Raw genomic sequence first — 14,117 nt, 5'->3', positions numbered from 1 at the left:
ACCACTCCTAGTTCTGGAGGTCTTCAAATGCTCCCCAGTCTTGATTTAGCTATTGATCTTAACACAGATGATGGTTTTACTATTGTTTTAGATAGGAAAAGAAGAAGAAGGGGAAATAGTGTCTTCATTCCTAAAATTTCTTGCCCCAATAACTCTAATAATCATCATGTTAAATTGTTAACTGGTCCTGCTTTGACTAACGCGAATACTATCAGTCAACATGCTGATTTCAATTGTAAGCCCCAAACTAGTGAGCCCTCTCGAAAATTCCCTCAAAAGATCTTCCAAGAGATTGGGGAGGATTATGAATTTGAAATTATTCTAGCTGCCCCCTTTCCCCCGAAGTCTAACAATGGGTAGTGCATGGATGTGGATTCTCTAGCGGATATCGAAGATGATGTTAACACCTACTCTTCTACTGTCAGGCGAAGAGGAAGACCAACTGGTTCAAAAAATAAGCCATCTGTGCCTCAACCAAGGGAGTCTTCAAATAATTTTTTGGCCCTTGCTGATCAAGAGGGTATTGCATGCTCCACCTCTAACATTTTGTCTCAATGAATTGCCTATCTTGGAATGTGAGGGGTCTAGAGTCCCCAGATAGAAAATTTGTTATCAAGCAATTGTTAAATTCTCTGCATTCTATAGATTTCTTTATGATGCAAGAAGTTAAGTCTGTGGGATTCACTTTGGACTCCAATCTCAATTTTATTTGGAAAGATACTATTAAGTTTTGCACTAGCCATGAAAGAGGTAAAGGAGGAATCACCCTTCTTATTAGTAATAAATGGGAAAAGCATATTACTAATAATGGGTGTTCTCCCTATCAGAGAGCAGTATGGGTTACTTTACAGTTTGATGACAAGACCTTCGGGGTTTGTGCTATTTATGCTTCAAATGACCCTAAGGAAAGAATTGAGCTATGGAAATGGCTTATAGATCTCCCAGATTTGCCTTGGCTCTTCGGTGGAGATTTCAACATGATTGAATCCCAGGATGATAAGTCGGGGGGCATTCCCTTTCATTGGAAGGATAATGAAAAAATTTATTGGAATAGATTTTTAAACTCTAACTATCTCTTTGATCCTATTGCTGGTAACAAGGAAACCAACCCTAGACTATGGCACACCTGGTGCAACTTTCAGCAGGGCAATGCTAGGATTTATTCCAAGCTTGACAAATTTTATGCCAATAAGTATTTTTTCTCTTTTCCTCCTAACATCTCTGGATTTATTGTTCGAGTTATTGCCACCACTTTGTCTGACCATCACCCTATTTTGACTAAGGTTAATTTTAACAATAGTCCCCTTCAACACAAGTCTAGAAGCAGTAAATTCATCTTAAACATCAACCTCCTCATGGATGAGGATGTCCTTGCTGCTGTGCAGATTATTAGAGGATTAAATAAAGTTAATCTTCAGAACCTATCCCATATTGATAGATGGAATACTAACCTCTCCTCCTGGAGGATCTTTTTGCAAACCATTGGGCAAAAAAAAGCTAAGGACTATAGGTTCGTTGAAAAACAATTATCTTCTGATCTGCAAGTTGTCGAGGAGAACATTCAAAATGACTCTTCCAATATGGATCTTCTTTCCAAGGTCATGGCTACCAAAGATGCTCTTAGGAAGCATCGGCATGTTAGAATTTGGGGAGCCAGGATCAGGTCTAGATCCCACTGGCTCCAATTTGGGGATAGGGGATCAAAATTATTTTTCAACCTTCTTAAGCATAAACATATTAAAGAGTCTATTGATAGACTTTAGATTGATAACTGGGACATCTCTAACCCTGCGTCTATTATTCAAGCCTTTGCTAATTATTATGAGATTCTTTTTGCTTTAGAAGACTCTCCTGAGGCTGAGTCGATTAGAGTTCATTGTAGGAAGCTTATTCCTAAAAAGCTTGATCCTAATGATATTGCTATTCTTGCTAATAATATTTCTGTTGAGGAGATTGAAGGTGCTATTAAGGCCCTTAATAATGATAGAGCGCCGGGCCCTGATGGTCTCCCAGTTGAATTCTATAAGTCCAACATCGGATGGATATGTAAGGATCTCTTTGATCTTTATTCTGAAGCCTTGAATAAAGGTACCCTGGGTTAGGATATCAATAGAGGGATTATTAAACTTCTCCCAAAAGAAGGGGATAAAACCTTTATTAAGAATTGGAGGCCTATTACCCTTAATGTTTCCTACAAGATTTTGGCAAAAATTATGGCTCTTAGGCTAGTTAATATTCTTCCTAAATTTGTTAATTCTACCCAAACTGGTTTTTATCAAGGGTAGATATATTCTTGAGAATCTCATAACTAGCTAGGAAGCCATGGATTGGTCTAGATGCTCTCATCAAAACTCTGCCATGCTCCTTTTGGATTTTGAGAAGGCCTATGACAGGATTGAATGGAGATTTATCCTTATGATGCTGGATGCTTTTGGTTTTCCTCCTTTCTTTTGTAACACTGTGGCTATGCTTCTTAATGATGCTTCTACTCAGGTTGAGGTCAATGGTATTCTTTCTGCTCCTTTTTCTCTTGGGAGATCCATTAGGCAAGGGTGCCCTCTGGCACCCGCTCTCTTTGTCATAGCTTCGGAAGCTCTTTATTATATCCTCAAAGATAATTCCTTATCTCTGGAGGTTAGAGGTATTTATCTGCCTAATAACGAAGAACTCATCAATTGTCAATTTGCGGATGATACCGCTTTATTCCTTGAACTTTCAAAAAATAATTTTAGGAACATGCAAGTTAAACTCAATCTTTTTTGTTCTATTTTTGGGGCTAAGATATCTCAAGATAAATCAATTTGTTTAGGTTGGGATGAGTGGCGCCTGGACTGGTTTCTCCAATATAATTTTAAATGGGGTGGTCCTAATAGGATCATTAGATATCTTGGCATCCCTTTCTCGGTGGAGCCTGATCTCAAAGACATGTGGTCTTGGGTGAAAGAGAAGATTGATAAAAAGCTGAACAAATGGCATAACAGGGCGTTATCATTGGTAGGTAGAATTCAGGTTTACCAGAAGATATTATCCTCATACACCATATATTATTCTTCTGCTTGGTGTTTTAATAACTATCAAATTTTTGAAATCCAGAAGTCCATCAGACAATTCCTTTGGTCTGATGGCAAAGGGAATAGAAAGATCCATTCTGTTAAGTGGGCTTGGTGCCACATTGATAGGACCCTTGGGGGACTTGGGCTGAAGGATTTAAGAACTCAGGGTATAGCCTTGTCTGCCAAATGGATTTTTCAGTCCATGGAGGGTGATTCTCCTTGGAAAGTGCTAGTTAAGAGCAATATTGAGAGGGGTGTTCCTAGAAAAGCTAAGTCTTGGACTAGCCTCCCCTTTTGTGACCTCATTCTTGGTAATTTTACTGTCATGGTTCAAGGCTCTATGGTTTTCAGGTCTATTTGGAAGTCATGTTAGGAAATTCATCACTAACAAGGAGTTTCATTCCAATATTCAACTCCATGGTGAAAGATCCATTTGGTGGAATCTCCACCTAAATGGTAAACCTTTGGCCCTTACCCAAGGGTGTTCTGCTAGATAGTGGGCTAATATAGGTATTAAACAATTTATGGATCTCTTTGAGTATGATCAAATTATGCCTTGGGATGTTCTTAAGGATAAATATGCTATCCTAGATTCCCATAGAAGAACTTATAACATGATTGTGCAAGCTTCTATTGGTCTTCCCACTGTTTGTCACACTGATTCTCTCAGGTTCCTGAAGTGCAAATGGCCTGGTGGTATCATTACTACTCTACTCAAAGCTAATAATATTTATAAAATCATTGATTGTAATATTGATATTATCAATCATATTAATGTTGTTTGGTACTCTTCTTATGATGCTGATGCTTTGAAAAAGTATTTTGATATCTTGTGGAAGAATCCTGTGGAACCCAAGATTAGATGTTTCAAATGGTTAGTTTTGTTGGACAAGCTACCTATAAAGAGAGATTTTGTTAATTTTGATATTTGTAACTTGTGTAGAGTTCCTGAAACTGGTAGAGATATCCTTCTTGATTGTATTTTTGCTAAAGAAATATGGAAAATGTTTGGCATTGTTTATCCTATTAATGTTACTATTTTTGATATTATTTCTGGTCATATTAATGGTCTTCCTAAAGATACCAATTTATTTTGGAATATATTGTCGTCTAAAATTCTCTGGCAGATCTAGAAGTGCAGGAACGAGGAAAGGTATCAAGGTAAGCATAGGGATCTTACTGAGTTTTTTTGAAAACTCACTTACTTTAAAATCGTCTTGTAGGTGAAAACTACTATGATGATTGAACGAGACAAAATGAGGAGGTTCCTTCGTGATGGGCATGCTGCTCTTTACTACCTTGAGCTTAAGCATGGGTACCAGTGGTGTAGTACTTTGGATGATCTGCATGTTTTTGAGAAAGCTTGCAATAGATTGAACAAAGATATTAGAGAAAAAGGGAATGCCAAAAAAGAAGATTATTTATGTTGGTGCAGATTCAAGGGCATAAAAGTATAGTTTGGATGGAAGGTCCCTTAGGCTGGACTGCCTGGGTTGACAATCACTATGATCTTCTCAGCTAGATAGTTTTTCTTTTCCTCCTTTTGTTGCTTTGTATGTTCAACTGATACTTTCTCTTCTGGGTGAGGCTTGGCCTCCTTGTGTATATTCGTATTGATACTCTGGTGTTTTTTTTTTTGGTTTTAAAACTCTTATTTCTAATGTAAAAATAAAATAAAATTGTAATTTATTAAAAATATAGATCGGATAAAAAATTCTACAAAAGCTAAAGTGCAAAATTAAACTTTACAATTTATAAGAAAGAGTTTGCATAATTTAAAAGAATATGAAACCGTGCATGTCAAATCATATATTATTTATTCTTATATAACATAATTTAGAGGATGAACAGATCGTTTGTCCTTTGTCAACCTTTCAAAAGGAAATGAAAAATCAAGCAACAATCCCAAGGCACAAATTTCAGATGTCGGATATAGAAAATGCTACATTTTTCGTACAATTCACACGCTTTCAAGTAAAGTATTTTCGAATTTGATTTAGGTCTGCAGGGAATCTAGCTTCAAGATGAGATGGATGAAGCTAGGTTTAGAAATAAATGTATATATCAAATTAATTAGTTTGGACATCAACATGCGATTTCCAAATCATCCACCTATCATTTGAAAAATCTATTGCACCGTCCATAGAATCGTATAGAAAAACCATTAAATGATATTGGAGAGTATTTAAAGTGATGGTGACATTTTTTTGGAATTAAAGTTGAGAATATTATTTTTCTCATTGCTATTTTCTATGAGAACCAATAGGATTGTAAATAATTTGTATTATTAAATTTTGATAAATATATAAATATTCTCAAACTATATCATCTGCAAATAAGTTTAAAAATCCTCAAATTTGATTGAACAAAAAGAAATATAAATGCATTAAACGAAACCAATAGTTACCTGCCGAAGGCAGGAACTAATAATAATAAACTGGTATGCTATTAAATGAAAATTTTGAGCCTAATTAAAGTATTTCTGGAAGGAATAACTTCAAGTTGAATATATATTCATTTTATTCAATTAGTATAAAATAATATATTATTATCTTCTTTGTATAAATTAATTTTTAGTTCAATGGCAGGAATAGTATTGTACCCATTAGATGCAATAAAACTATTTAATATTTAATTCCTACCAATGAGGTTTAATAAATTCATATTGGAAGGGTTTCAAAGAGGGGTTTTGCATAGAATTTGAACATAACACCTTTATTATGTTATTTGAGTCCAAAGGATTTAGAGATGAAGTGAATAAATATAAGGGATGGTTCTGTAAGGACTCAAGCCTTGTAACTATACCTTGGATTCCAAACTTCAAGACAAGACCTAAATTTTTTCCATTTCAGCCTCAGTGGATTTCATTCCCATCAATGTCGTTCGAATATTGAGACCTTGAAATTGTAGAAAGGCTGGCCAACAACCTAGGCATATTTGTGAGGCATGATTTTACAATATATGAGAACCTAATTTGTGAGGTAAGAGTTTGCCTCCTTGTTAGCAAGACAAAACAACTACCAAAACAAATTATGACACACTCCAGATAAGGCTCTTGGGAGCAGAGCATCATTGTTCAGGGGGATGAAATTGTTCACAGAAGTGCAGATGTACTTGGTCACTTTATCTCACAATGTCAACATATCACTCAAGGTGAGAATCAGGTTTGTAAAGACCTACCAACCAATCCAACCAAATGCTCTCTATGGAGGCAAAAAATGGGAGCCTCAATAGTTGCTCAAAATAGGGATTCACTATTGCAAAATGAGACACACAGTATTAGCTTAGTAAATAGAGATGAACAAGTAAGTTTGTATAAGGGAGCAAATTTTTTGTCAATGATGTAGGTGATGATATGTAGCTATTTCTTATATTTAGAAGTTTGGGGATTTCTAATGTTTGGGGAAACAAAGGAGAAAACAATCTACTATTACCTGCCCAACCTTGTGCACAACAAAAAAGCCATGAGGATCTTAAGTGTATGGATACACTGGTTCATGAGATAATGTTTCACAGTCTCTTGCTCAATTTTTAGGAGCACAACCCAACCATAAATTGGCAAAACCTATAGAGGCACAACTAAATAGTATGACAAATGAAATTTTGGTTGAATTAGTAACCAACATGATTCATGAAATTGTTGATGAGGAGGGTGTTTCTTTAGAGTATGTGGTCCAACCATTGATGGCTGAAATAGAAGGGCTTGATATGAGTTCACATTTGAATCTTGAGGGAGAGGTGACTATTTTTCCTACCTGCGAAGATAATGAGCTAGATCCTCATGCCTCTCTAGTGTATCCAAACCATGACAATACTCCCATTTAGTGTGGAAATCCCCAAGAGGTTGAGGACTTGGAGCATCTATTATCTAGGCATGCAAATCTAGACACAACATAGATGAGATTAGTCGATGTACCAGTGACGGTCATGAGTGATAGTAAGGACATTTTTGACTATACTAAGCTATTGTCATTAGCAAAGACCCCCTTGGAGGTAATTAAAGGGAATGAGATCTCTAATTCTATAGGAAGACCAAAAAAAGTTTCCAAAATTAGGAAAGAAGTGGAAGCAGGAATTCAAACAACACTTGATGAGAAGTTCTCATCAATCAAAAGAATGACAAAAAGAACAAGACACTCTCCTTGTCAGCCATGAAGATCATTTCTTGGAGGATCAAGCAACAACTTGATTCCTCTAAAGCGGATGTCATCTTATTGTAGGATACCAAATTGTCACAAGAGGCTTATGGAAAAACAATGGGTAAGTGGAGTGCTTGGAAATCTATCCATATGCAAGGTCAAGGTGCATCAGGAGGATTGAGGGTACTTTGGAATCCCAAATCGACACAATCACAGTTCTTGGGGCAAGATGCTAATTGGAAACTATTGAAAATTTAGAGTTTTTAGATATCCTTTTATCTCATTAATGGATATGGCCCAATACAAACGCTTGATAAGAATAAATTATGGGATATTTTAACAAAATTTATCCAAATCAACAAGATATGAATTTCATCCTTAGTGGATATTTTAATGCCATTCTTAATATCGTAGAAAAATGAGGTGATATTATCCACCAAATTAGATCAATTCAAGATTTTTCAGCATTTGTAGATGATAATGCATTATGGGATTTTGTTTTACTTGGAGCAACAAAAGAATGGTTTTCCTTCAAATTGTAGAGAGAATTGACCAGTTTCTAATATCTTTGTCATGGAAAACTCAGGGTGTCAATATTGAGTCAGAGATTTTAACTTTTGCAGACTCAGACCACTTCCCTGTAGCTCTTATTATTACACCAACTTCTGCTTTAGATGGTTAAGGTCGTCGATCTTCTTTCAAATTTGAATAGATGTGGCTCCATCATCCACATTTCTTACCTCTTCTTCATCAATGGTGGGTTAGTGCACCAAGAATGGAGGGAACCAAAATGTTTCAATTCTACAGTAAGCTTAAGTATGTGAAGTCTCAAATTAAGGTCTAGAATGAAAGAGTATTTAAGAACATATTTCATTAGAAAGATCAGGTCAAAACTAAGTTACAAGAGATCAATGAGTGTATTATTCAACAAATATTAGACAATGATTCTTTTATGTTGCAAAAAGAGTTGAAAAATGAATGGGAAGATCTTTGTAAAAGGAAGTGTATTGGAGGCAGAAGTCTCGAGAATTATGGCTCAAGGACGATAATAAGAATACAAAGTTCTTTCATACTTCTGCCAAACAAAAGCAAGAAACCAACACTATTTTTTCTATCCATGAAGCTAAATCAGGTAATCTCATCTCAAATCCGTTTGGAATCCAGTCAGAGGGTGTTAGATTTTTTAGATCATTGTTGAACCCTCATCACCTTCTATTTTGGACCAATCTCAGATGGATGAACTTCTAGATAACATTCCACACTTGATCTTTGATCAAGATAATGAAAAACTAATGGCTCCATTCACAATAGATGAACTAAATCATGTTTTTTTCTCTTTCCCTCTAGATAAGGCCCTAGGCCCTGATGGGTTCTGTTGGTCTGATTTTTTACATAATAACTTTTCTCAAAATCATGATATAAAAATCAAATATGAGTTCTTTTGTTTGATCCTAGGGTTTTAGGTTTTGGGTTATGTATTTTTGATATCCTTTAAAATTTGTGTAAAACCCTAGGTCTTGACCTTTTAAAAATTATCTTGGCGTGAAATCTTTTAAAACAAAGAGGCCAAATATTCTTTTCTCGCCTGCTTTGAAGTCATTGTTGAAGTCCTTTTTTGAAAAGATCTTTCCCCATTGTTAGATCTTGTTTGGATCCACGGATGTTGCATTCTCACTACAAAAGGTTTTGAGGCTATTTACTATAGCGATGTGGCGACCATCAAAAAACTCTATCATGGTACTAAAAATATGGTCCGACACTAGAGAAGTGTATCAATTTAAGAACATTATGATCATGTGCTTTGTCCTAGGGTTGTCAGAATCAGAAAGGATGCATGCATAGAAATTAAAAAGTGGTGTCTTTGAGACCTAAGATATTTCGGCAAGTCGCTATATCGTGATAAAAAAATCTATGCACTTTTCCGGTAGCGACATAGCATGTGCTCGAAATATGAAGAAAGCAAATTTTTTTTTCAAGAATGATGTGACCACAGGATTCCCATGTATTTTCATAAATATGAACAACCACCTTCTCTGATAGTAGTATTAATTGCTGAAATTTAAATCAATGTGTCATATATTTTTCATCACCAAAATTCTTAATCCGCCGGAGCTCGCTACATCATGATCGAGAAAATCACAAAGTTTTTGGTAGTGACATAGCAAGTGCTTGGATATTGAAAAAGATGACGTTCTTTTAAAATGAGCAGTGATATCTTACAAATTATGCCTTTATTTCTATGACAGTTGTGTCAGTCATGGTTATTCTAGTTTTTATTTTCCCGGCGTTGATTTTTGATGGGTTACTGGAAATTACTAGGTCGCTACTGAGAAGTTGGTCATTTTTGTTGGTAGTGAAGTAGTGACTCACTTAAAAAATAATAATACAATGAAGCCAAGGAGGTGTGATGTCACTGGGGATTAAAATTATATATATATATATATATATATATATATATATATATATATATATATATATATATATATATATATATATATATATATATATATGCCAGCATGTTAAGCCAACTTAGCCTCAGCAATAACCTAGACCCACACCCCATGCATAAAATATGTTAAGGATTCTGATCGTCAAATAAATCATGGATCAACTTTACACACTATCTCACTATGGAAAGATGTGTGAAAATTATGCATAGTGAGGTAGTGAGTAAGGGACCCACCACTTTTTCAAAGATTCATGTAGTTTCCAAGCCCTTAGATTAACTTCAAATCCACAGCCGTCGATATCTCACTATGAAGAGTTGCACGAAGATTATGTATAGCGAGATAGCGAATGAGGGAGCCACCATTTCTTTCTTAAAGAGTTGTATCAAATGTTTGCCACATGATCAAAGTAGCATCAATGGTTATTGCTATCTCGCTATAGCCATATGCATGAAGATTATGTATAGCAAGGTAGCAAGTTAATGACACATGTCCCCAGTCATCAATGAGCCCATATTGAAATGCCATCATTGAAGGAAAGGTACAGATGGAAGCATTTTATTGGCTTGACTGCCAACATGTTAAGAAGAAAGTTGAGTTAACCCAGTTTTCATTCCTGGATCGTAGGATTTTTCGAGGATCAATAGTGCAAATTCAAAAGGAAATGTGATGCCACTCTATTTTTCAATCCTGTACATTTATGATGAATGATAGCTTTGCGTGTGAGAAAAATAGAGTATAATATAGGAGATTTTTCCATTTCCAGTCTCACACAAACAAAAATTTTATGTTTTCTGAGCATGAGAGCTACTGATGATATTGTGATAAGCCAACAAAAATGTGAAGCAATCATCCCTATTTGTGAGCTATTGAAGAAGTGTAGAGAAGAACATGTTTGGAAAATCAAGTAAGTACTCATTTTATAAAATTTGTAGCATTCCAGTTCCTGTGAATTATAGTCAAGATGCCTCCTAAGAAAGCATTTTCTGGGCAAGTAAATTATATGGATAGGAATGTTCATGACTATTTGCTAGAATTACTCCTAGAGTCCACCACCAAACCTGCACAAGTTAAGAAGTTAATTTCCTTAAACCCTAGGCTTAAAATTTCTAATGGTTTGTATGACAAGGGTAACTAGTTTAGGGATGCAACAACTACACAAACTAGTCTTGTTTTGTTCAAAAAATGGTTTTCAGAAAGGAATTTGTTTGCCCCTCATGCTAATGTTTGGAATTTTGATTTGGGAAAACTAGTAGTTCCAAGTGTTTTCATGGATTATGATTTGCTTGAAGCCATTGCCAAGAATTATGACCAAACTATTAGGGTGGTGAGAAGAACTGATGGTGTGCCTCTGATCTCAATTAGTCTTGAGGAAATTAGAGAGGTTTTTCACCTAGAGCCATTATTAGATTATCATGTGCCAATTAATCTGTCAAAAATGAATACAAGGAAAAGAAGGATGTGATTAGGGGAGGTGCACTAAGGGCACACATTGGCACAATAGGAACTTTGCTAGTAATCACTGCAGCCTCAAGGGAACCTTTTAAGAAGAGTCTTTTTACTTCCTAGGTTGTAGAGATATACAAGACCCTGTGTCGTGTTTTTGGTGAAGATGAGTAGGATTTCATGCCTATTGGCCTTATGTGTATGATGGTTCAAATTGCCTCTTTTGGTGTAAATCTTATTTTTGATTTTGCTTCCTTTTTAGCTAAAGAAATCCATGTTGGTTTAGTTGGAATTGCCAAAGGGAAATTGGAGAAGACATTTGGGCACTATTCTCTGTTGATACACATGTTCTTGTTTAAAGGAGTGGTGTATTTTGGTAAAGAGATGGAATTGAATAAAGAAGAGAATGGGGAAGCACTGCCAGTCCAGTTGTGGAGTGCATATATGACCTGGGATGCAGATAAGGTTAGTTTTGTCACATTTGATAGGTATTTTGCTTCTAAATTGAGATACCTCACATTGAGTGACAATCCCAAGATCCCTAAGGCACTAATGAATCTCATTAGGCCTATGGATAACCCGCATAATTTGAAAGTTTCAGACAATTGGGGAGATATCATTCCTTACTCTGTTTCTATTATTTTCAGAATTTATGGTTTTAGGGGAAGCCCTCATGTTTTTCCCTACCAAGTTCCTTTAAAGATAGGAATGGCTAAAGTTTTGTGGCAGTTAGGAGGAGTGGAGGAGATGTTTCTGTTGAAAAGGTCACTGGGGTCAATTTTGCCTACTTGCACTGTGGCACACCAGTTTGTGATTACCAAAGGGGACTGGCTCTTTTTGCATAAAATTTTGGATCAATATAAAATGGCTATCTCCCATCCCTGTTTTTGTGATACTAAGGGATTTTTTAATCAAACTTTGAGACATATGATTAAATTGGGTCAGGTCAAACATGATTCATATTATCTAGAGGACATTATAAGGAATGAATTCTCATTGTAGGAACATGAAACTAAAAAGGAAAAGTGGAGAGTTTATTCCCGAGTTTTAGAATTCATTCATTATTTTGATCAGAAATATGGTCCTCTAGATAATGCTAATATAGAGGCTGATAAAGTAAATAAACTCATGAATACCTTCCCTAAAATAATGGAAGCTATGAATGAGAAGAAATAATTGTTTATTGATTCATACCCAGATAAGGCTAGAGAGGTCATGAGGAGATTGGTTTTCACTCCTAATATAGGACCTGGATAAATAGTTGCTCAAAAGAAACCTGGTTATATTTTAATTCAAAATAAAAGGGCTCCTATAGACAAGGGCAAGTAAATAATGGGATCTACTAGTGCAGTCCAAGAGGAGAGACTTGATGAACCTTCTCCCAAGAGGTAGAAGGTAATGAAGGAAAAGAGTCCTCAAATTGAGGAATATTCACCCACTCAATCCCCTTTGAGTATTGGAGAAGAACAACTCAGTGGTGAGCAAATTGAGCAGATTGGATCACAGGGAGGTATTTTTATTACTCAAGCAAAGCTAGATGAGGGTAACCCCCAAGAACCTCCTCCACCAAGTTTAGATCTAACAATAGCTGACTATAGAGGTAGAGAATTGGATCTTGTATTAGAATAGGCAAGTCATCAATTTTTGGTTGATGACAGTTTTGTAAAGTCTAGGGCTTTCTAGCAATTTGCATGGAGGGCGAACATGAATAAATTTGAAGAAAGATGTAAAAGGTTGAAAACAAAGCATCCAGAAATGGATGAGGCCTCCATTGAGAAACAAGAAAAAGAAGAAATGATAAGAGAATTTTAGAATATAAGCCCTAAAGAGGGAAGACAAATGGTGAAAGCATCAAGCATTTTGTTGTTACCAAATTGGGACATTGCTGATGGCTTAGTTTTCAATTCTGTTTCAAACAAATTGAATTTGCAAGATCAAAATAAAAAGGACTTCCAAGGTATTGCATTTATTGAGGATCAAGCTGCATTGGTTAGCTGGTCATTAAGGAGAGGGTCCAGAGCCACAATATCACAACCAGATGAGTCTTGATTGAAGGGCAACATGATTGTAAGAAGAGTTGCTAATACCTCTCATGTACAGGTAGCTCATTGGAATGTGAATTCATCCCAATTTCTTTTGGCCACTATTAAGAAGGAAGAACATGCCATTTTTGAATTACAGAGCAAATATGAAACAATTCTAGAGGCCTACAATAAAGAGGTTAAAAGGAGGATTGAGCTTGAAAACAAGCTAATGGGGAGGTCCACAAGGCCAAGAATAACATACCCTCACCCCCCTATTGAACCTTTCAAATCCACCCCCCACATAGAAATACTAGATACACCCCAAAGGCCAGAATACTACACAAAAAAAGATTTTGAAGAAGAAAAAATCAAGCTGTGGGCATTACATGTGGAGTTGGAGGTGAAATATGAAGATAAATTAAGAAAGGCTCTCACATATTTGGGGGACAAAATTGAATGGCCACTAGTTTATGATTAGTTAGCTAGGGTGATAAATATTTGGGAAGAATTGAAAGCAAGTGATGAGGTTTTAACGCCTATTGCGAATAAGTGGGTAAGGAGGAGAAAAGAAATGACATTTTTATGTTATTCTATCATAAAAACCTCCTATGATCAAATTGAGAAAACTTTTGATATTTTTTTGACAATAAAAGATTTCATTTGCAAAGAATAATAGTCGGCTACTTGAATAAGTACAAGAGCCAAAAGTTTAGTTTGTTTCCTCATGCCCTAGATAGAAGAAATAATTTGAAGAACAAAGATGAATGGGCTAAGGAGCTGGATGATTTTTTTTTAAAAGGATGAATAGGATTATCAATGAAAAGGGGCATGCATGGTGGGCTACCACAACTAAAGAAATAGTGAAAGCCCAAATATTCTTTGATTCTTTAAAATAAGAATTTGTTGATATTGACAAGGAGGCAGAATATGTTATAAAAAAGCAATGAGATATTCTACATTTTGATTGGCCAGATGATATAGTGTTTGACACATGGATGGCGGAGATTA

The 14,117-nt window shown here is 35.7% G+C and overlaps 1 protein-coding gene across 1 annotated transcript; it reads left to right on the top strand.

Annotated features, from left to right (window-relative positions):
- The first annotated feature begins 2,358 nt into the window (after positions 1 to 2,358).
- On the top strand, positions 2,359 to 4,510 carry LOC149535083 (uncharacterized). The gene is made up of 5 exons (XM_089806109.1): positions 2,359 to 2,641; positions 2,810 to 2,994; positions 3,094 to 3,404; positions 4,181 to 4,214; positions 4,277 to 4,510. The coding sequence occupies exons 1-5, from the start codon at positions 2,359 to 2,361 to the stop codon at positions 4,508 to 4,510; spliced, it is 1,047 nt and encodes a 348-aa protein (XP_089662235.1).
- Positions 4,511 to 14,117: the final 9,607 nt, after the last annotated feature.

Source organism: Cupressus sempervirens, chromosome 10 (genome assembly GCF_028749045.1).
Source record: "Cupressus sempervirens isolate cs-2001-9-10 chromosome 10, ASM2874904v1, whole genome shotgun sequence".
NCBI lineage: Eukaryota > Viridiplantae > Streptophyta > Pinopsida > Cupressales > Cupressaceae > Cupressus > Cupressus sempervirens.
This window is presented reverse-complemented; position numbering and strand designations above follow the sequence as displayed.